Below are 24,200 nucleotides of genomic sequence, written 5' to 3'. Positions count from 1 at the left end.
GGGCTTACCTAGCAGGAGTGTTCTCAGGAGGAAAGGAGGAAGGCAGGTCATTAAGGATAACCAGCCAGGCACAGCCTCACCTGCCCTTAAATGTCAGCCAGTAGGAAGAGGAAACAGGCATGGGCCCTTCTTTTAAAAATGCACATTCAACCTGTTTGATCATTAATTTTATTCTTCAAGCAACCTGGCTTCTCTTCTGCTTCCTGCTGCCTTTCTCAAAGGGACCAAACTTGCTTTCTCTCTTCTTCCATTTTCCGCTTTTGGATCCCAATCCCCGTTTTATTAATTTTCTCAAATATGTGTCACCCAATATTTGCTCATTTTGCTTTAGCTGATCCTAAATTCTCATGGTTGCTGGAGATAGCTGCAGCACTAAATTTCTTCACCTGGATCCTCTGGGAATTGGGGAACTGTCTTTGGGAGAGGGATTGTGTGACTCTGAGGGCAACATTCTCCATGCTATTATGCAGTGTGTGGCAGCTCCCAGGAGGGAGCATTTATCAGGGAGTTGGCAGGTTTCACTGAGCCCCTCCATGTGCCAAACAGTGAACAGGACAGTTAAAAATCCAGTCCAGTGTTCAGCCCTGAGGTCGGAACAAGCTGAGGAGGCAGCACGAGAAACCCAGTGTGACCAGAGCAAGTGAGACAAGGTGAGAGTGGTGGGGACGGGGTCAGGAACATGAATATGGACACGAACAGTGTGCCCACAGGCCCAGTGAGGACCCAAACTTTCATTCTAAGGCAGACATAGGTTTGAGTCCTGACTCTCTCATTATTAGAGGTGCAGCTTGCACACATCACTGCACCTCTTTGAGCCTCAGTTTTCTCACCTATTCAAGAGAAAACAACAGTTACTTCTTAGGTTTATCATGAGAATTAAATTAGAATAATACTTTGAAGAAGGAAGCCATATTGTTAAAAAAAAAAAAATGATGGCTGGTTGCAGTGGCTCACGTCTGTAATCCCAGCATTTTGAGAGGCTGAGGCAGGTGGATCACTTGAGTCCAGGAGTTCAAGACCAGCCTGGCCGACATGGTGAAACCCCATCTTTACTAAAAATACGAAGATTTGCTGGGCGTGGTGGCACACGCCTGTAGTCTGAGCTACTCAGGAGGCTGAGGTAGGAGAATTTCTTGAACCCAGAAGGCGGAGGTTGCAGTGATCCGAGATTACACTACTGCACTCCAGCCTGGATGACAGAGCAAAACTCCATCTTAAAAAAAAAAAAAACTGAGCAGGGATTGAAGGTGAGGAAGGAGAAGCAGTGAATAGCAGCATATGTTTTGGGAAGTTTGGTGATACAGGGAAGAAAAATGGAGTTACCAGGGCCAGGATAAGGTTTCTCCCATAAATCACAACTTTGTAGGCTGTTCCTGCCTGAGGGCGCTGGGAAGATGAGATCAACATTCCCACTGCACAGTGAGGAGACTGTGGCCAAGAGGATGGAGCCACCCAAGGTCACAAAATTAGTTCAGAAAACATCCCAGACAAGACAGGAAACCTTTTTAAAATTTTAATTAGCCTTTGGGAAACATCATGCCAGAGTGTTCAGATATTTATGAGATAATGGATAAATCAACCCAAGTATCCTCCCCTGCTTTCCAGACTTTCGTTATCATGACCAGACCCACCACCATCTCTGGCTATGTTGCCCCCATCCACATGGCGCTGTAGAAGCTGGACAGTTTGCAGTTCAGAGCTGCTAAAAATTTATTGTGGGAAGATTACAGGGAATCAGCACATGGGTTCTGGTCAGGATTTACAGGGAAATAACCTCCATACCCGGAGAAGCAGGGGATCTTTTGGTCCAGGGTGGGTCATGCAATTCCAGGCATCAGCTGAATAATCAACACGATCTACGCAGGTGGTGTCCTGGAGTGTGGAGGACATTCCGGGAAGGAGACTAGGATGCAGAAGCTGATTCTGTGTGAGATAATCCAGGTATTAGTAAATTTCACACCCGTTCTTCCGGTCAGAACTGACAGCCTTTCCCGCTTCTGCCCTCTCCCTCCGCACTGGCATGACTGCTGTCCGTGGTGCTGCAGTCTATTCCTGTCGGGACACCCATCCACTGCCTCTCTCTGGATAACGTTTTCTCATTGTTTCCCTGGACTTCCTCTCATCAATTAAGGTGGCTCTTCCTCGTCGCCTTGGCCTACTTCACAACACAATAATACAAAATATCACCAGGTGCCCTAGTTAATCAAAAGACATATTTCTTACTTTTAATATTGGCAACTCAGTCACATGTATAAAACACTTTATAGGCTAAACCAAACATGTCTGTGAGCCGAATATAATATGGGGGGGGGGTCACAGATTTGGGATTTCTGTGCTAAGTGGCAGCCTAGATATATTGGCAGCAATACATGAGATGCCCTAGGGCTTTCAAGGTTTTGAAACTGCCAGCCAATTTACTTAGAGAGAGCTGCATTGTCCAATATGGTAGCCACTAGTCACTCATGGATATCAGCATTTGAAATGCAGCTAGTCCACATCGAAATGTGCTGTAAGTATAAAATACACATCACACCAAAGACTTACTGCAAAAATAGAATGTAAAATATTTTATTACTTTTATATTGATTCCATGTTAAAATGATAATATTTTGGATATGGTGGGTAAATATAAACTAGTAAGGTTAATATAATCTATTCCTTTTTCCTTTTAAAGATGGCCTTGCTAGAAAATTCAAAATTGCTTGTGTGTCTCCTGTTATATTTCTATTGGATAACATTGATTTAGAGTATTACATAACTAAGCTAATTAACTCAAGAATGTAGATTCCATTATGGTGTTGGGCACTTAATTTTTTATGTCCCCTGTCATGGACTGTACCTTCTTACAGCCTGATTCATCACATGTGACTTTGTTCTCACAAAGCATGTGTACAGCATAGCTTATTACATGCTTATCCTTACTCCTTAGGGGAGGATACCTCTGTCCCTCATGATTCCTATGGGCAGTCACCCAGAGCTTCTCCCCATTGCCCAGAGCATCAGACCTTTTCCTGCTTCTGTGTACTTGCACATGTGGTATCCTCTGCTTATAATGTCTTTTCCCACAAAGTGAGTCTTTATCATTTTTCAATACCCAGTTTAAATCTTGCCTTTTCTGCAAAGACTCCTGGAAGTCCCCTGGCTACTGGGTCTTGCCTCTCTACTTCCATAGAACCTCAACTGAGCACCTCAATGCACATGAAATTGCTGATTTATTTGTTTTATCTCTTGCTAGGCTGGGAGCTCTTGAGGTCAGGGGCCAAGTGTGATTCATTTTTGTAATCCTGGAACTTGGGATAAAACAGGGAATAGATGAAGTCCCTGACTTCATGAGGTCTACATTCTTTTAAGAGGCGGAGAGAAAAGATGCAAATAATATAGTAGGAAGTCAGATAATAATGAGTGGTATGAAGAAAAGTAAAGCAGGGAAGAGAGTGATGGATGTGCCATTTTTGAGAGACTTGAGATGGTGACACCAGAGCAGAGTGTATTCAGCACCGAACAGTTGCAAATATATACATGATAAATGAATGAATAATGACATCTCCTTTTATAGAAACTCCCTTCCTTTTCTCTGCCAAATATTACTCTTGTAAAGATGTCTCCTACAACTGAGCTCCCTACACACTCCAGCCCACGTCGGCCTCCTTTCTTTACTTCAAAAAGGCAAGTTCATTCATTCCTGCCTCAGGGACTTTGCACATGTTCATCCTCTTGCTTGTGATACTTTTTTCCTGGGCCTTGGCACAAGTCCTTCTGCCTTATCATTCGGGGCTCAGCCGAAATGTCTGCTCCCCAAAGAGCCTCTGTCTGACTATATTAATTTGATCTCTCTCTCTTTGCCCCCACCCCAGTTACTTTTGCCCACATCCTCCTGCTTTGTTTTCTTCTGAATATCCACCATCCTCTGGAATTTAGTTGACTATATATTTATTTCCTTGTTCACTGTTAGTATTCCCAACTAGAATACAAGCTCCAGGAAACCAGATTCCTTGTCCATCTTGTTCACTGCTGTATTCCTAACATGTGGAATAGAGTCTAGCATATAGTAGAGGCTTAACTAAAATTTAACAAATGAATGATTAACACACTTATAATGACCCTAAAGGCCAAAGGACATCACTAGGAAATGGAAACATGCTCTGGTTTCTTACCGGATTGATACAAACATAGCTTCTTCACTTTGGGGACATTTAGATGGTGACTTGGTACTTTTCCTGCAGCAGGACCAGATCTAGAATGCAAAAGAGATACCTCAGACAGTGGAGGTGGAGGAATATCAGAGAGGCCAGGGAAGTTTCCCCCTTGGAGCAGCACTGGGAGCAGAATGGGGATGAGAAATGAGCCCAAGGTGTGGAGACAGAAGGCTGAGGCTGGAAGCTCTTATTTGCCACTGGCTGTCTTGGATGATTTAACTGACAGTTCTTTATCCACGCACTACAATGACTACCAGCGTGGGCTCTGTAGCTGGAGGATGTGGGTTCACTCTGGCTCTGACATTTTCTTCCATGGAAATATGGGCAAACATTTTGATCTTCCTTTGTTTCTGTTTCCTCATCTTTAAAACGCAGATAGTGATAATACCTAGTTCACAGAATTGTGTGGACTGATTAAATTAACATATATAAAGTCTGCAAAGAGCCTGGCACATAGTAAAGCACTTAATATGCATTTAGCTTTTATTGTTATTATTTTTTACTAAGTAATCTTGGACAAATTGCTTAAAGTTCTTGGATCTTGGTTTCCTTATCTACAGATTAGGAACAACAACTTCCTCCCAAGCTAATCACTTAAGAGCTCCTAAACTGGAATGAGACGGTGGAGAAAGGTGCCATTACTGCAGCTGGAGTCTCCAGTCACCTGGCCGTCTCTCTGAAGTGATGGCCCATAGTAGAGCGAAGGTGTTGGTTGAGCTGTCCCATTCATTCATTTGAGTGGGCCTGGAAACACAAGCTTTGGGAGTTTTTAGGCTCATCCAGATTAGTTGCCTCAAGCTTCCTACCTCATAAGTAGTAAGTTCTGGCCGGGCTCACTGGTGATGGCTCACACCTGTAATCCCAGCACTTTAGGAGGCTGAGGTGGGTGGATCACTTGAAGTCAGGAGTTCAAGGCCAGCCTGGCCAACACAATGAAACCCCATCTCTACTAAAAACACAAAAATTAGCCAGGGGTGGTGATGCCTGCCTGTAATCCCAGCTACTTGGGAGGCTGAGGCAGAAGAATCGCTTGAACTCTGGAGGCAGAGGTTGCAGTGAGCTGAGATTGCACCACTGCACTCCAGCCTGGGCAATAGAGTGAGATTCTATCTCACAAAAAAAAAAAAAAAAAAAAAAGTAGTGACTTTCCAGTCAATGGAATAAGCAGAGGTCAGAAAATTGCTTGCTGGGAGAGCCACTCAAGGAATTTTAGAAACTCTGGCATCTAGCACTCGGCAGGACTAGTGAATATTCAGTGAGTGAAGGCATATATCTTTCTATTCAGCCTTTTTTTTTTTTTTTTTTTTTGGTGGAGGAAGTTTGGAGTCCTGCTGGGAGCCTGAGCTGCTGAGATTCAATCTTGCATTTTTTGCTTTGAGTTCTGGCAGATATGAAAACTTTGGATGTTTGAGGTAGGGACTACTGAAAGGAGGCAGTGTTTGTCTGGGTTGAAAACAGACTAATTTTCTGCCCATCATTTAACATCATACAGTTTTAGAGGAGGACAAAGGGAGATTTGGGAAGATTTTCTCCCCTGGAGAAGTTTCCATTCACATCTCAGCTGCTCTAGGCTTTGGGGACAAGAATAGAATTGAAACCAGCATGTCCTTAGCTAAAGGTGCACGTTCAATTGCTAGCGCAGGCACAGTGCTTCATGTTGGCACACTGGGCTCCCTCAGTAAATGTCAGCTGAGTTTATTATTAAGATTGTTATTATTAGGGACCATTCTACTTCAGCAGGAAAGAGATTTTTGGTCTAGGAGAAGTGCCAGAGTGAGGTAAGGGGAAATGAAATACAAAGGGTGAGGGAGGGTTCTGAGCTTTCTTCCGGAGTGTTTCTGTCCCTTCCCACCTCCAGCACTTACTAATCAACTCTTTAACCACATGCTGGTCCAGGTTGTAGAGCCATTTATTAATCACAGAACACACCTGAAAGACAAGGAAATAGGCAAAAATCAGGAGGAGGGCTCCACTAATAACACCTAAATGGGAGTGAGCAAGGCAAGTCCTCCTAAGCCAACCTATTCTGGGGACAACCAAGTAGATGGGTTTTGGGGGCAGACTGCCCTAGGGTCACAAGCCAGCTCGGCCACTTGGTAGCTCTATGACTTGAGTAAGTCATTGGACTTCTCTGCAACTTAAATCTGGAAAATGAAGATGATATTGTTACCTGGAGTATGAGATTGTTTGGAGGATGAGATAAGAAAATTCGTTTCAGATACTTAGCGCAGTGTTTGCGTGCTTAGTGAATGTTAATTTTGTGATTACTTATCTCCATCTTACAGATAAGGAAACTGAGTTTTGGGGAGATTTATCTACTTACTTCTGGTCACATGGATGCTGATTTTGACCTGAATAATTAAATAATGTCTGTAAAATACTTTACCAGTGCCTGATTGCAGAATGGGAACTTAATAGATGCCACTCCATCTCTCCCTAACTTTCCTTCCTGGAAGATTTCTTCCCACTTCATTAAGAAGATCCAACCCCCCAATGCTCTGAGTCTCAGCTCAAAAATGGAAGTAATCTGGGTTTGCATACTTACTTTTTGTCCCAGATCATGGGCTACTATGTTTTTCAGGTTTCTCTCTATGTTTGCCACAACAAATTTTGCTGCTGGGGCGAGTCTAAATGAAAAGGCAGAAAATATGCAGAACAGATTAACTTCTCTCAGACTCTCCTTTATCCCCATCACTTCTTTGCTCAATGCCCGTGAACTTCTTCAAGTCTACTCCTTGTTTTCATGGCATTCCATCACCCAGCTGTGTCCTACCGCTCCAATCCACACTCTAGGGTTCTTTAAAATTAATCTTCCAATTTAAATCACCTTGCCCTTATCATTGTTACTCACCATTATCTTTTCTGTGACTATTTTGCATCTCCCTCTGGAGATGCCTTCTTCAAATTCTATCACTTTGTTAGGCCCAGCCAACTGGTTTCCTCCAGAAAGCTCTTCTTGACCATCCTAGCCAATTCTGAGTTCTCTCCTTCCTTCTCACTTTCCCATTTCTCTGATTACCTGATACTACAGTAGAACTTATCTCCTCTGCCAGAGGGCCAATGCTTTCATGGAAGGAACAGTGTAACATCGTTCTTTAATTGGGAGAAAGGAGAAAGAAGCAGGAAATAGCATAAAGGTGTCCTTGTGTTCTGTGTTCCTGACTCAGTCCTTAACCCTTAACAGGTGAGGGTAAATCTGTTTTATTCTCAGTCAAAGGGTTTATGTCTTTATTTCTTAAAGAGTTTGCATAGAAATCAGCTATGATCTACTGCTTCCAGCCTGAGGTCTCAAATTCCTCACAAAAGAGGGACATGTTTTCTTTAGTATATCACGGGAGAGAGAGGTATTTGCAGAGTTTTCAGAAGGGGAGTTGGGCTGTGAATCTGGTCTGGTTCTCACTTATGTTTGAGCATGTCAGGAGGACAGGACCAGGTGTGCAAGGGTGCAGAAAGCATTCCACACCCAGATCTTTCCTGAAACAGTGAGCAACTGAGATGAATCAAAATAAGAAGAAGACAGGATAGAAAATGGACTGGTGATGACCACTGGATTCAGCTAAATGTGGATATCAGCCTTAATTTAAAAAAAAAAAAACTTTAAAAAGGGCTAGGTGTGGTGGTTCCTGCCTATAATCCCAGCACTTTGAGAGGCTGAGGCAGGTAGATCAGTTGGGTGCAGGAGTTTGAGACCAGCCTGGGAGACGTGGTGAAACTCTGTCTCTACAAAAAACACAAAAATTAGCTGGGCATGGTGGCCTGCGCTTGTAATCTCAGCTATTCAGGAGGCCTAGATGGGAGGAATCCCTGAGTTGGGGAGGCGGAGCTTGCAGTGAGCCGAGATTGCACCACCATTGCACTTCAGCTTGGGCAACTGAGTGAAATCCCGTTTCAAAAAAAATATTTAAAAAGAAGATTTTTAAAAAGAGATTATAAATTTAGAAGTAAACACTAAAAGTCTAGTTAATAAAAGGGCAAAACCTCTGAAGACAGTTTCTCTGAAGAGGAAATATCAGAGACTAAGAAATGATGAAATCCTTTTCTACTGGTAGTAAAAGTAATGAAAATAATAGCATTTGTGGGATTTTCCTCCTAGTGAAAAGAAGATCTTGTCTTAACGTACCTCAGAATAATCATATTCAGCACTTTTCCCAGCACCAAGCAGGCTGAAATAAATGAGTGAGTAAGACTGAGAGCCATCTATCGCAGATGCTTGGGGAATGTATGTATGTATAAAAGAATAAATGTTGTGAAAAAGAGAATAATTGGGATTGATTGTATATGGGACAAAACTGCCCAGTGTCAGCTACAGACACGCCACTTGGTTCAGTTCCATTGGTAAGGCATTTGGTGAGTGGTTTGGCAGTGCCTTAAAACTTAGAAGTTGTAGAACTGTGTATACTTTTGGAATAATCTTAAAAATCTACAATAAGAAAATAATTCTATTTTGGAAAAGTTTCCTGTATCAAAATGTTCTGGGTTATTTATGTTAGAAAAAGGTTTATCTTTTTAATTAATTTAATTTTTTTGAGACAGGGTCTTGCTTGTTGCCCCAGCTGGAGTGCAGTGGCATGCTTATGGCTCACTGCAGCCTCAATCTCCTGGGCTCAAGTGATCCTCCCACCTCAGCCTCCCTAGTAGCTGAGACTATAGGCGCCCGCCACCACACCTGGCTAATTTTTGTATTTTTTGTATAGACAGGGTTTTGCCATGTTGCCCAGGCTGGTCTTGAACTCCTGGGCTCAAGCTATCCACCTGCCTTGGCCTCCCAAAGTACTGAGATTATAGGCATGAGCCACCTGGTTAGGCCCAAAAAGTTTAGAAATAACCTATCAACAAATGGCCAAGCAATCTTTCTTTTTTTTTTTGCTTAGTACTATTTGGTAAGTCTCTTTTCGTGTCGATAGAATTATTACTCTTGTAAAAAACAAAATTTTAAAGACACAGAAAGTCCTATTTATTATACACACATCACCATACACACAAAAGCCTAATTTTGTAGGGTATTGTTTTTCTGATGACATCTTTCAGGTGAAACCTCACTGGGGACGTCATCATAACCAGCTGGACACAGAGAAAGACAGATTGAGAACTCACTGGACTCCAGTTTGGATCCAAATTGCCTCAGGCAAGAGCCTGCAGTTCCCAAAGGCAAGTTCATATCTGCCACCTACATTCTTCTCCAAACGAATCTGGACTTTTATATCTGACTGGATATTAGCTGTGAAGGGCTTCATGGTCAGGAGCCTGTAGGAGGGAAGAGGTAAGGCAAGTGGGAGAGAAGCTCAGAGCTTACCACGTCCTCATTTGTTTCTAGAACTAGGGTTATTCAAAACCACCCTGTTAAGGTCATTTTCTCATTTTTCAAAAGAGGCCATTCAGTTCTGGAGAATGGGAATGGCTTCTCCAAGTCACGCATCCAGCCAGTGGCTAAGTCAGAGGGTTCTGCACTCAGGGAGTCTAACTAATACTTGCTACCTCTGGCTCTGGGGACAGTTAAGAAGGAAAATGTTGATTCTAAGTATGACATCTTATCAAAACTGGGAAACTGCATCTGACCTTGGAAAGTCCTTTTCTAGAGGTCTCAAACTCCATTGCCTTGATGGCCAGGCTTGAAATGGAAATGAATGAAGTAGATGGGCAATTAGTTTCACAGGGAGCGGTAAAGGCTGTGGTGAACTGGAGAATGCCTGGCCTCTGCAGATGCACCATGCAAACCAGACAAAATATATCAGTGGGTCAGATGCAGCCCCTGGGGTGATCTCTAGGCAATAGTGCCACGGAATTGGGGTCCAGAGGTGATTCTGTGTTCTTGTCTTCGGTTACATTCAATCAGAACTAAGTAGACTAATGAAGTCCAAATAAATGAAGGTGGGGGCTGTCTGGATGAGGCAGGGAGAGGAAATCTGCTCAACTCTTCTGCTTTCCCCAGAGAGGCCCCAAGCTTGGAGCACTCAAGTATTCTGCAGGCCTCTCATTCTACACACCGGGTGACTCAGGCCCAGAGAGGGTGAATGTTTTGCTCTAACCACACAGAGAGTCTGTTGCTGAGCCCTTTGGTTAGGGCTCTGCCCACATCCCCTGACTCCTGTGCAAAAGCCGATGGAGCCTGTGAGACCTATAGCTGTGACTTACTGCACAATCAACTCAGACGTGAATGGTACTCGTACAGTGGCCTCCTTTCTTTGAGGAGTGCTCTCAATGGAGACTTGGAGGAGTTGAGGATTTTTCACCTGTATCCTGGGTGAAGAAATAGCACAACACAGGGAGGCTGTGGCTCCTGCTGCAGGTGGACCTCACTTTGTGCAATGGCAGGTCCCTTGCAGAAAAGAAGCTGAATATATGCAAATATGGTTACTCATTCATTAACCAGGTAGTTTATTGCAAAGCTACTATGTGTTATAAGTACAGGGAATATATCCCTGAGCAAAAAGAAGCTCTTACCTTAATGTAGCTCAGAATAATCACATTCAGCACTTTGCCCAGCACCAAGCAGGCTGGAATCAATGAGTGAATAAGACTGAAAGCCATATACAGCAGATGCTGGAGCAGGTATGTATGTATAGGAGAATAAATCCAGTAAATAAATACATATAGAAAGTGATAGGCACGGTGAAAAAAAAAGGCCCTACAGGATCAGGAAGATGGAAGGTGATATTGGGAAGCGTGGAATTTCAGACAGGGTAGTCAGGGAAGTTTTATCATAGGAGGTGACGTTTGGGCAGAGTCATGAATGAAGTGAGAATGAGTCATGCGATAGCCAGGAGAAGGAAAGGACAGGCTTAAGACAGAGCAAGGCTGGATGCAGTGGCTCACGCCTGTAATCCCAGCACTTTGGGAGGCCAAGGCAGGAGGATCAATTAAGCCTAGAAGTCAAGGCTGCGGTGAGCCGTGATTGTGCCATTGCACTCCAGCCTGGGTGACAGAGCGAGACCTTGTCTCGAAAACAAAACAAAGCAAAACAAAAAATCAACCAGCCAAACAAAAAATTAGCTGGGCATGGTGGCATGTGTCTGTGGTCCCAGCTATTCGGAAGGCTAAGGCAGGAGGATGGCTTGAGCCCAGGGTTGAGGCTGCGGTGAGCTGTGGTCACACCACTCACTGAACTCCAGCCTGGGAGACAGAGTGAGACCCTATCTCAAAACAATATTAATAGTAAAAATAAAGAAGACAGAGCAAGCGCAAAATCCCTGAGGCTGAAATGTGGCTGGTGTGTTTGAGGAAGAGCAACAGGTTTCATGTGGCTAGCAGGCAGAGAGTGAGGCGAGACTAGTAGAAGAGGTGAGCGAGGTAGCCAGGGCCAGATTGCGGGGAGCCTTGAGCGCCAGTGGTAAGATCTTTGGGCTTGGTTCTGAGGGCAAAGAGAAGACATTGGAGGGTTGGGACAAGGGAGTTACAGGGTCGGCTCCACTTCTTAGAAAGATTTTTCTGGATACTGGCAGAACAGAATGGAGGAGATGAGTGCTGGTGGGTGGAAGCAGGATAACCTGGGGCTGTAAGTCAAGTGAGGTGATGATGGTGGCTCAGACCATCAGAGGTGGAAAAAAAAAGTGGTGAGATGCCTGGGTATGATTTAAAGGCAGAAGTGACAGGGAGGGTTTGGCAACAGGCTGGAGGCAGGTACAAAGGAGACAGAGGAGCCAGGGAGGACATCATGATTTTTGGCCAGAGCAACTGGATAGATGGAGTTGCCATTAGGTAAGATGGGCTGGGCAGAGGGAGGCATAGGTTGGGGCAGGGATGAAGGTGGGAGTCAGCAGTTGAGTTTTGGACATGTTGAGTTTAGGATGCTTGTGAGACAAGGGACCCAGGTCTTCTATATTCTGGTGGCCAGTCTAACCCTAAAGCCCAGCATCACCTAGTGTTAGGATTACCACATTCTTGTTGTTGTTGTTTATTACCTGTGATTGGATGCTTACTGAGGAGAGGAAGATGTGCAAACATTTTACACATACTATTTCACTTAATGTTCACGACAGCCCCTTGAGGGTAGAAGCTATTATTCCCCATTGAACAGGGCAGATGTTGAGGCTCAGAGAAAGGGGGAGATTGGTGATGCTGTCACAGCTGGTGAGCAGCCATCCTCTTCCCAGACAAGGGGACTGAACTTCTGTGTCTTTAGCCCCTCCCCTAGCCTCCCACCGTGGGAGTTTCTCCCAACCAGGGGATCTCAGGCCATCAGAGTTGGAAAGGTTCTTTGCAAGGGAAGGGCCTCTGCAAGGTCAGGAAATGTGGGGAGAACTCTAGCAATCCAACAAACCAGGACAGCCTGGACTGGGGGTGGTTGGTGATCAGAGACCACTCACCTAACAGTGTCGATCTCATTGGTGAGTGGAGGCCCAAAGATGTCCAGGAGGCCTGATACACCATCGAAGGCACTACTCAATGATTTCTGGAGGCCAATTGTCTGCAGGCTGGGAAGAAAGTCTGACCTGAGGAGTCCTTGAGTCAAATCTGTAAAGAATGCCCCACCCCCAAACCCAAGTAGACATTTAGATGCTGAAGATCCTCAGATACAACCTTGACCTCCGAGCATGTCCCCTATGTGGCTCTGACTTGTAGTTCAGCTATTTCTGGCTTGCTGGACTCTGGGCCAAGTTCTAGACATAATCATCCAGCAAATATTCACAGGGGCCTACTATGCACCCGGGCCATGCACCCAGTCTGTTCACCACCCTGGGCACCACCCTGATGGAGCTGGCATTCTTACGGGACTAAGGAGAGACAGATGAAAAAGTGGAGAATAAAGGAACAGGCAGGATTCCGGTGCAAACAAGTGCTGTGAAGGGGTTGGTTTCAAAGTGTTTAGCAAGCAGTGAGCTCAACAGGGGCACTGGCCATAGCTCTGGATCCAGGTCCTGGGCTCCCCGGGCTGTGCCAGGTGTTAACTCCACAGTTGTTTCGTTCATGGGGAAGCTAGAGTTCTGGGGGTGAAGCTGGGATGGTTGGGGCAATGGCGGGCACCTGGAGAGTCTCTAAGCAGGAAATATTTCACAAATAGTATACCCCAAAATTTCAATGTTTTAACCACGATGACCATGCCGCTGAATATCAGTCCATCCTATGACGAAAAAATAAAAGGCAGGGTGAGGGATTCATTTACGCAGGAGGTCAAGGAAGGGCTTTCTGCAAATGTGGCATTTGAGCAGAGACCTGAAGGAAGGGAGGCAGCTATGTTGACAGGCAGGGGAAGAGTGTTCCAGGCAGAGGAAACAGCAGGTACAAAGGCTGGGACAGGGACCAGTCCATGTAGAGCTGGTTCCTTTGATGGTGGGTCTTGATAGATAAAGCACAGCAAAGAGACAGGAAAGAGGGAGTGCTCGGAAAATGAGGATTAAACGATGTTGCAGTCAGGACGGCTAACAATTAATAGTGTTAATTGTGTCCCAGGCACTTTGCTAATGAGAACTTAACTGGCATTGGCTCAGGGTTCTGCATGCCCCAAAGCAGGACAGTCTCACCATTAAGGAGCTGGGAAGAAACTCCAGCCAGGACCTCCTGTGTAGAGGATGAGGCAAGCAGCCCACAGAGGAGAACAAAGAGGCCGGAGACATTCAGCATCTTGGCTCAGGTCCCTGTGGAGGATCAGGGCAAAGAGGTCATTTGCAAGGACACTTTCTCAGAGAGTCTTCCCAGAGCTTAGATCTGAAGTGGCCACAGAACTCATATGGACCCATTCACCTATGTCCATTTTACAGATGGGTCTACTGAGGCTCAGGGAGGGACCTGCTTTTCCTCATAGTTTAGAGCAAGAAAGGGAGGGTCCAAGAGATGAAGTCACTTGCCCAAGGCCACACAACCTGTATTTACACCCAAAAGCTGGACATACAGTTTTTCCCGCAGGGACACTGCCTTCCCCAGCAGGGCTGCTCATGGCTGCTGCGAGAGGCTGCATAATGTTAGACTTATGACAATGGTCTCTGAAGACCCCCACCTGTTAGCAGCTGTGGGATTGTGGGATTTAGCTCAAGTTGCTTCACCACACGATGTTATGCAGGACACACTATCTTCATTTTACAGCAAAATGGTGGTGGTGATATGCCCTGGCTTCAGAGACAGACAGACCTGGGATGGAATCCCAGCTCTGCCACCTACTTGCTGGATACCTTAGGCTTTCCTCATATGGAAAATGCAGAGGATCCAAACTCATACCTTCCTCTTGCTCTTGTCGTAAGCACTTAGCACAGTACCTTGCACATTGTAAGTGCTTCACAAATGGTCACCACTGTACTGATGCATCATTATGATCATGATTTTCACTTGACATTTTCAAGGGCTTACCTCCCTGAGCTGGTGGGAGAGAGTAGGCTCCTCAGCACAGACAAGAAGGGCCCAGGCTGAGGGACCAGGGCTGGAGTATGTGGACACTGCAGGCCCATTTACTGTGCCCGCTTGAATGGCACACTCCCTGGGCTAGGAGTGGCCCTCGAGATCTTGACACATCCTCCACACCTCCTGGAAAGGAGGTGCATGAAGGTGTTTGTGTGGCTTCCTGGGACTTCAACCAAATGCCAGTGCAAATGGTCCCATTGGGACCTGAGACTAACAGGTAGAGGCTGGTAGGGACCGATTCTCTCCTTAGACACTTGACAGATTCCAAGGAGACTCTCAGCCCAGTCCCTGGTCACTATTCTCATGTAAATTCGTAACCCATTTGGTTTAGCATTTTATTTTATTTATTTTTATTTATTTTTTTTGAGACAGAGCTTCACTCTGTTGCCCAGGCTGGAGTGCGATATGGTGTGATCTTGGCTCACTGCAATCTCCTCCTCTTGGGATCAAGCAATTCTCCTGCCTCAGCCTCCCAAGTAGCTGGGATCACAGGCACCCGCCACCACGCTCAGCTAATTTTTTCATATTTTTGGTAGAGATGGGGTTTCACCATGTTGGCCAGGCTGGTTTCGAACTCCTGACGTCAGGTGATCCATCCGACTTGGCCTCCCAAAGTGCTAGGATTATAGGCGTGAGCCACAGCACCTGGCCTGGTTTAACATTTTAATTTGGGTGATCTGTTTTTAGGCAAGTAGAAAAATTAGAAAATAAAGGTATGTACAAAGAGAAAAAAGTAAATAAAAATCAGTTCACAGAGATAACTTCTGTTGTATCTTTTTTCGGAAGTTTTTCTTTCCATAGGTGTGCATTCATGTAACATGATGAGAACAAGGATTGGCCTGTCATGCTTCTACAGAAGCATTTATTCAGGTGACAGCACATCAGGACTGTCTACCTCCTTGTCTGCAGAATTTTCTAAGGTACGTATTGACTGATGTTCATGGAATGTCTCCTCTTTTGGGCTATTTTCATGTTTTTACCCCAGATGGCACCGGCAGGAATATCCTTAGGTGTTTTTCTGCATTTACCTGCCACATTATAACCCGTGAAGCATTTTCTAGGAATAACCAACCCTGAAGTTCTTTTTGTTTGTTTGTGTGTTTTGTTTGTTTGTTTTGTGTGTGTGTGTGTGTGTGTGTGTGGTGTCTTGTTTTGTTTTGTTTTTGAGATGGAGTTTCGCTCTGTCACCGAGGCTGGAGTGCAGTGGCGCAATCTCAGCTCACTGCAACCTCAGCTCACTGCAACCTCTGTGCAAGCCACCACACCCGGCTAATTTTTTTTTTTATTTTATTTTAGTAGAGACAGGGTTTCACCGTGTTGCCCAGGCTGGTCATGATCTCCTAAACTCAGGTAATCTGCCCGCGTCAGCCTCCCAAAGTACCGGGATTACAGGCGTGAGCCACCGTGCCCAGCCTGTTTTTATAAGTATTGAAGCATTCTCTGTGTTCATCCTTCTCACCCTATCCCTGAACCCCAAATGAGGGGTTGCACAGTCCCTATGAAATCTAAGTTCAAGTTCCATCTGCAGAGTTCTGGTTTTGATCACAACAGAGTATCTTGCATCAGACTAACACTCCCAATTAAAGTCAACTATAAGAGATGGAAATCTGTAAAAACAAAGGAGGACATCCATGAGCAACTACATGGGCACAATTTGAAACCCTGTGATTCTTGAGAAAGAGGCATCATTCAAGGCGGGCTCCATATTCACCCCAGCTTTTGCCTGAGGTCATTTTCCAACATGTCAACCAGGGTCCAAGCAAAAAGAGCTAATCTTACAGGGATGAGGAGACAGAAGTTGGAATTCGGGGCTACCAGAGTGGCTGGGACTTGAGGGGCAAAATCCCAAAGAGGAAGTTCCCCAGGGAAGGAGCCTTGAAATCTCAGCTTTTTAAGCTGCACCCTTGCAGTGTGGGATCCTCAGGCATGTGGCAGAAAACAGCAGCTGAAAGTTAAAAAGCTGAACAGAGACATCAGCACATCCACTGTGTGATGCTGGGGAAGGAAGCGCTGGTTGGAGGTGGGGCCCCTTTGATGGGAGGAACCTTGGTACACATCTTAAGCTCTCAGTGAAGACATAAAGCACTGTGCTCTAGGAGAAAGGGCCACACCTTAGAAATAGTCTCCCTCTAAAAGTAAGAACAAGACCAAAATAGTTCTACTTAATAAAACACAAAGCTAAGCCTAGGTAGGGTCATGATCCATTTCTGCTCTATCTTTCTGCCATCTTTGTTTCTGGAAAAAAGATAATGTCATTTCATCACCATATTCAGCATCCGATAAAAATTTACAAGGCGTGCATGCTTAAAAAATGACCAAGGGACTAAAGGCCAAGAAATTAAAATATACAATATAATAAACCCACAGGAAAGTTAAATATTCAAATATTGAGCAGACAACAGGGCAAGAAACCAACAGAGGATAAGGAGGCCCGAGATCTTCAGCATCTTGGGGCAGTACCCGTGGGATACCAGGTAAGTAGAGTCAGCTTCAGGGTCACTCTGAGAGGTTCTCTATGAAGCTAAAGGAGATGGGGGGAAACAAAGGAGTCATTTGGACTCATTCCTACCCACCCAACACCCATTTTTTTTTTTTTTTGAGATGGAGTCTTGCTCTGTCACCCAGGCTGGAGTCAGTGGCACGATCTCAGTTCACTGCAACCTCCGCCTCCCGGGTTCAAGCGATTCTTCTGCCTCAACTTCCCTAGTAGTTGGGACTACAGGTGCTTGCCATCATGCCCAGCTACTTTTTGTATTTTTAGTAGAGACAGGTTTCACCATATTGGCCAGGCTGATCTCAAACTGCTGACTTCGTGATCCTCCCACCTCGGCCTCCCAAAGTGCTGGGATTACAGGCATGAGACACCGCACCTGGCCCAATACCCATTTTACAGATGGGACACTGAGGCTCCGATCAGGGTTAAGTTTTCCTAAGTCCAGTTGTAGTTAGTGGCTAGCACCTGGCTCTCCTGTCTTTTAGTTTTTTATACTTTAATCTGCATCTCACTCAAAAAGGTTACTAGGAGAATTCAGGAAGCATTTTGAAAATTGTTTAGCCTAGTGCCACTAAATAGAAGTTAATTTTGGACTTGCAAATTAAAGTTCCTTTTTATCCCTCCCTGGTTCTGACAGTGAGTACCCTTGGAAGACTCACAGACAGTCTGAAGGAGGGGAGGGTGGCCAGGGAGCATCTTTCCTGCTGGGTGTTGGAGGAGTGCCCCAATTCCTTACAACATCCCAATCCTATGAGACAGTTATTGACATGCTTCCTTTACAGAGCAGGAAACGGAAGCTTGGAGAGCTGAGGGCACATGCCCATTCTTCCCTTTTTATTTACAGAATCCTTTTATTTTTGAGGGAAGAGATGTGCTTAACAAAGAAATTATCTTTCCCAACCTTCTTTGCAACCAGGCATGATCAATGAGTTTTAAATGGAAATTGTAGGTTGGGGCTTCTTAAAAACTTCTCTAGAGTGGCTGACCCAGCTGCAAATTGCATGCTTTTGTTTTCCTCTCCTGCTTTTTCCCGATTACATATAAGACATGACGACTGGAGCCCAGCAGTTATCTGATGAAAGCCACATCCTAGGGGTAGCCAAGGAAGGAGATAGCAGGCTCTGCCAGCCTAACTCTGGGCTTCTCATCATGATTGAAGCCACGATTTTTCATGTTCTGTGCTAGAACCAAACACAATTGGTAATAACTGGTAACATGTATCAAAAGCTTTAGTCTGGTTCAGCATCTGATGAAGAGGCAGGTTGGAGAGTGCCATTGCCTTGTGCTTACCTGGATTTCTCTGGTGTGCTGTTGAGACACTGTGGCTTCTGTAGGTTGATTCCAGATGACTCTGTAGGGGGGCAGACTATATAAATGGCAAGTGATCCCATTGCTGGGGGAGACGTGGCACTGGGTGATGGACAGCTAGGAAGCTGATGGAAAGCCCTTGATTTTACCACATCTATCCAATACCTCCAAAGCAAACATTCCTGCCTGGAAGGCCCGGGGGAATGTCAACAACATATTTGAATCTGTACATCACAAATGCCATCAAATGGAGAGGTGCAGAGAGTGTGGAGAGCACCGAGGGGGGCTGCAAGTGGGAAGATGGTGTGCAGGAGTCACATTCACATCCCTGCTCCGCTCTGAGATGCTTTTCTCATCTGTACAATAAGCGAGATGGGCCTGGTGACTCCGAGGAAGGAAGTCACTCGGTATTCTGTGAGTGGGGAGGCAGAGGGTGTCCTAGCTTCAGTTTACTGGTCTGTGGTCCCAGACCCTTGAGTTCTAGCATGGCGCTGCGCATTTCTTGCTGTTTGATGCTGGACAGCTCCCAAGCCCTTTCATGGTCTCTGTCTCTCCATCTATAATAATAGTAGCTCATATTGACAGGCAATTTTCACAAATGCATCCTTATCATCTAAGAACTAATTCGCCTGATTTTACAGATGAGGAAACTAAGACTCAAGAGAAGACAAATCTTGCCCAAGGTCCTAGAGCTAGTGTATAATAGAATCAGGATTTGAATCTAGTTCTACCTTCTACGAAAGCTTGTAACCTTCACACTACATCACAATTTCCTCCATTTAAAGCAGAGCTGTGGTTTCCTTGCAGGGTAGGGGTAACTGTTCTCTATCTCACTGAAGATGTTTGTTCCTTGAAGACTTCAGAACAGATGTGCTCAACCATTTGAAAGGTTAGGACCTCACTAAAGCCTTAATTGCAAAGATGTCTTAAAACAAGCGCATGGTTTGAATGCATGTGTCCCTCCAAAATTCATATGTTGGAACTTAAACCCCAAAGTAGTGGTATTAAGAGGTGGGGCCTGTTGGGAATCAATTAAGTCATAAGGGTTCTGTACTCATGAATAGGACAGTGTCCTTATAAAGGTGGCCTCAGATAGCTGCCTGGCCCCTCCACTTCTCTTCTGCCATATGAGGACACAGCATTTGTCCCTTTTTGCCCTTCCATCCTTTCTCTCTTGTGATTGCAGTGAGAAGGTGTCATCTTGGAAGCGGAGAGAAAGCCTTTACCAGACACCAAGTCTGCTGGCACTTTGATCTTGGACTTCCAGCCTCCAGAACTGTGAGACGTAAACTTCTATTATTTATAAATTACTCAGTCTAAGATATTTTGTTATTGCAGCAGGAAGAGGCTGTACTTTCTTGATGGTGGGAACAAGTCTAGCCCTCTTCCCCTCTCAGTCCCTCCAGCCCCTGCAACAGGTGTAGCAGGAACATATTCCTTGCATGCTGAGGTTGGAGAGGCCCTGCTTAGGTCACCTCTGAATTGCTCAGCACAGGCTTGGCTCAGCTAGATACTCAACAATCTTCCTATATATTTTTTTTGAAAATGCATTTTTTTTCTTGCATGCGCTAACACAGAAATAAGAGTCATGTCTAACAAATAAACTTCTGTCAAATTTTGGCATCCCTTTTCAGTTTTTTCTCAGTTCCACTTTTTTGCATCATTGTGATTTCAGCTAAGCAAATTCTTAGATCTGTATTTCCGCCCAGCTGGAAACTACAGCTATTTTTCCATTTTTAAGAATGCTCAGAAAACAGTCTGTCGAGTTGGTATAACAATTAACTCCCCTAATTTGAGAACTTTGGCTTTTCCAGTGTTATGAAATTTATTCTACTCCCATTCACAGAGGAAATATTTACAATAAAGGTTTCCATCTGCTGGCAAAGATGTAGTGAAATATGTACACGCTATCATTGTAGTGTAAACAGAAAGATCCAGTTTGGTAAATATTTCATGATGTGTTCCTGGGGTAACAAAATGTTCCAAGGCATAGAGTTGACAATTTGGATCCTGAAATGTTATCCTATATAAATCAGGCAAACATTGGAAAGATCCATATGAATGGGCAGCATTGATTTAACTGAACAAAGGCTCCAAAAGAGCCTGCACTAGAGTTGAGTGCTTTACTCTCTGGATAACCTCATGTCCACTTAGGTTTTGCCTTGATTCTTCCCACATATCCCCTTATGGTAGATGTCCCTCTCCCTCCCAAAGCATCCTCCTCTTCCCCAAAGCCTCCTTCATGGGACATCACCACCCCCAGGAAGCCCTCACCACATCCCCACTTTTACGTTCTGGGCTTGGTGAAAAAGAAGCCAGAGCTGGTCCCAGGAAGGCTCACAGAGGGGAACCCCCCCCACCCCACATTGGCCACATCAGTCTTCAGTGGGTCCTGGTGATCTTGGCCCTACCCCCTCCACAGCCTGGAGTCATGCACCTAGGAGCTATGCGTTTGGCCCATAGTCCATCAATTTTGTCCTCCATTATCTGTCTCTGGTTAACAGAAAATAATGCAGGTCTCCTATACCCCCTAATCCTGGTTTGCTAGAATTTTCCTGCTTACTCACCCATTCAGCTGCTCCAGAGATGGTGTCTGTGTACAGTCAAGAAGAGTTTCATTCATTTATTTGCTCATTCATTCACTCATTCATCATGGGTTATTTGCTTGCACCTTTGCTAGGCACTAGAGCTGTTGAAGAGTGAAGCACCTGCCCTCAGGCAGATGGGCAGAGGGGTGAATGAGAAAAGTGGAAGCCACATTATTGAAAGCTGATGACTTTTGAGTGTTCTCTCTGCATTGGACGCTGGTGACAAGGTAGCTTGGTTAGACCTGAAAGTCGAGAAATACAGTGTCTCATTTTTGGAAATATTAAGGAGAAGTCCCCACTTAGCTCGGCGGTGACTCCTGAGCCGTGAGTCTGGAAGGTTGAGGAGGATTTAACCAGCAGGTGAGGGAGAAGGAAAGGTGTCCTAGGTGGCTGGGACAGCATAGACTAAGTCTTGGCACCGGCCCGAGTTAGTTACTGCCCAAAAGAAGCCCCAAATTTTGAGCACCTCCTTGTGTATTTTCTGTGGGAGGTGGGATTGCCACAAATTATAACCAGCAAGGAAAATTCACATCCTTCACGTTTGGCTAGTGGGGAAAGTTATGGAGGAGATGAACTTCAGATTAAATGCAATTTTGCCTCTGACCAGCCATGTGGCCTCAGGCAAGTCACTTCACCACTCTGACCCTGAGTTGCCACACCTATCCAAAGACTCATTCACTGGATCACTCAGAAAAAATCTGAATTCAATGAGATAAACGTGTATGAGGTCCACTACAGGATTTCTTCCCCACCTCGCCACTCCCACAGGTTTTAAAATTTAATACGTTGTAATCAAACAGTAGCAGCAGTAAATAAACACTTTGAAAAACAAGCAAGTATCCCTCTGTATCTGGAAGAATATTAAGTCGAAGTATTCTACATGATAGAAGGGAGAACTGCCAATGTCCATGGTTAGACAATTCAAGGACATCTTGGAAATTTCTTTTTTTTTCTTTTTTCTTTTTTTTTTTTTTTTTTTTGAGGCGCAGTCTCACTCTCACCCAGGCTGGAGTGCAGTGGCGCGATCTCAGTTCACTGCAACCTCTGCCTCCCGGGTTCAAGTGATCCTCCTGCCTCAGCCTCCCAAGTAGCTGGGATTACAGGCATGTGCCACCACGCCCGGCTAGTTTTTGTATTTTTAGTAGAGACCGGGTTTCACCATGTTGGCCAGGCTGGTCTCGAACTCCTAGCTTCAAGTGATCTGCCCGCCTTGGCCCCCCAAAGTGCTGGGATTACAGGAATGAGCCACTGCATCCAGCCCAACTTGGACATTTCTAAAGCCATTTCCAAAAAATCAATGGCAACAGGTTGGGACACAGCTACTTCAAATGGCAAAATGTCTATATCTACATTGGTTTTTATTAACAGAGATCAAATTGTACCTGTATAGCATGACATCTTGTCTTTAGCTGTAAAAGAAAAAAAGCCTTTTCCATTTGCACCAGTTTGAAATATTTCCAAAATAAGGCTCCTTTAAAATGGATTAGTACAGTACTTATTCATATGACAGAGTTCATCCATGTAGTAAAAAGACAAATACAGGCCAGGCGCGGTGGCTTACACCTGTAATCCCAGCACTTTGGGAGGTCAAGGCAGGTGGATCACGAGGTCATGAGATTGAGGCCATCCTGGACAACATGGTGAAACCCTATCTCTACTAAAACTACAAAAATTAGCTGGGTGTGGTGGCATGTGCCTGTAATCCCAGCTACTCAGGAGGCTGAGGCAGGAGAATGACTTGAACCTGGGAGGCAGAGGTTGCAGTGAGCTGAGATCGCGCCCCTGCACTCCAGTTCCAGTCTGGTGACAGAGCAAGACTCCATTTCAAAAAAAAAAAAAAAAAAAGGCAAATACAGGGCTTCGTGGGCTTTTTTTTTGTTTGTTTATTTGGTTAATTGTAGAAAATGAGAGAGAAATACTCACAAGCATGATCTGTTTAACAACTGTTTAACTCCTAGGTACATCAGAATGCAAAATATAGAATGCCCTAAAAAAGACTGATGAACAGGCTTATAAAATTGCAGTGAAACCTGGGATCAGCTCAGTTCCTGCCATCCCTTCAGCATTCCTATGAGGGGGTCTTTCTCTCCTCCCGGAGCATAGACCTTTGACCTAATAGAAAGGAACCTCAGAAAGGCAAAGCATTCTGATAAAACACTCCTCCAGCCTTTACACGGGACATTTTATTTTTAATTTAAAAGGATCAACTGGCCTTGGTCAGCCTTGGGAAGGGAGGTATCACTTAGGTGAAAATATCTGGAGAAACTTTAAATACCTAGCCGCCTCTTCGCGCATTTTAATCAGACTGACTTTAGCAGTTCTTACAAAGAATTCCGCATAGCTATTCAGAGCAGTCACTCAAGTTTTGGTTCTCTTTTACATAGCTGCATTTGGAGATACTCTATGTGAGGCATGTTTAGGAAAAGAGAAACAGGGCCGGGCGCGGTGGCTCAGGCCTGTAATCCCAGCACTTTGGGAGGCCGAGGCAGGTGGATCACTTGAGGTCAGGAGTTCGAGACCAGTCTGGCCAACATGGCAAAACCCTGTCTCCACTAAAAATACAAAAAATTAGCTGGGTGTGGAGGCAGGCACCTGTAATCCCAGCTACTTGGGAGGCTGAGGCAGGAGAATTGCTTGAATGTGGGAGGTGAAGGTTGCAGTGAGCTGAGATCACACCCTGCACTCCAGTCTGGGCAACAGAGCAAGACTCTAGTCTCAAAAAAAAAAAAAACAAAAAAACACACACACACACACACACAATCCACTTACACCGGGAACTGATATTCTTCCAATTAACTTTTAGTCTTGTTGGTAAAGGCCGTTCCCAGATATCACTGCCTGTTAGCAGTGGGTTCACAGAGATGCTGCAGAGATGGTGTTTCTGGTAGAGAGTGTCCAGGTTCTCGGCGTCTTGAACAAAGAATTGGACAAAACGCACAAACGAAGCAAGAAAGGAATGAAGAGATTTATTGAAAAGAAAGTGCACTCCACAGTGTGGGAGCAGGGCCGAACACAGGGGCTCAAAGGCCCTGTTACAGAGTTTTTGTGAGTTTAAATACCCTGTACTTGGGGTAATGCCCTGTGTAAATGAAGAGGATGAAGTAAAGTTACAAAGTCATTTACTCAGTGTAGGCCCTATGGAGAGGACATTTCCTGTCATAGCTGAAGTGTGAATTGGCCTTATGTTCCCTGCCTCCAGACTCTATTTTCCTGCTTCATCAGTGCTGATGGGTAGAGTGATTTGGTCAGTAAAGGTGAGCAGTGCTGTTCTGGGGCCTTTCCGCC

General features: G+C 44.9%; 1 protein-coding gene across 1 annotated transcript; it reads right to left on the bottom strand.

The window, feature by feature from the left end:
* Positions 1-1,499: 1,499 nt before the first annotated feature.
* Positions 1,500-18,345, bottom strand: LOC129021540 (putative BPIFA4P protein). The gene is made up of 9 exons (XM_054467076.1): positions 18,310-18,345; positions 13,655-13,768; positions 12,500-12,647; positions 10,329-10,433; positions 9,291-9,440; positions 6,742-6,823; positions 6,062-6,125; positions 4,155-4,234; positions 1,500-1,923 (listed from the first exon to the last, which is right to left on the bottom strand). The coding sequence occupies exons 2-8, from the start codon at positions 13,752-13,754 to the stop codon at positions 4,194-4,196; spliced, it is 690 nt and encodes a 229-aa protein (XP_054323051.1). The 5' UTR covers positions 13,755-13,768; positions 18,310-18,345; the 3' UTR covers positions 1,500-1,923; positions 4,155-4,193.
* Positions 18,346-24,200: the final 5,855 nt, after the last annotated feature.

The sequence above is a fragment of the Pongo pygmaeus genome, chromosome 21, assembly GCF_028885625.2.
Source record: "Pongo pygmaeus isolate AG05252 chromosome 21, NHGRI_mPonPyg2-v2.0_pri, whole genome shotgun sequence".
In the NCBI taxonomy this organism is placed as follows: domain Eukaryota; kingdom Metazoa; phylum Chordata; class Mammalia; order Primates; family Hominidae; genus Pongo; species Pongo pygmaeus.
Note: the sequence above shows the minus strand (reverse complement) of the source record. Positions and strands in the feature narration are given on the sequence as shown.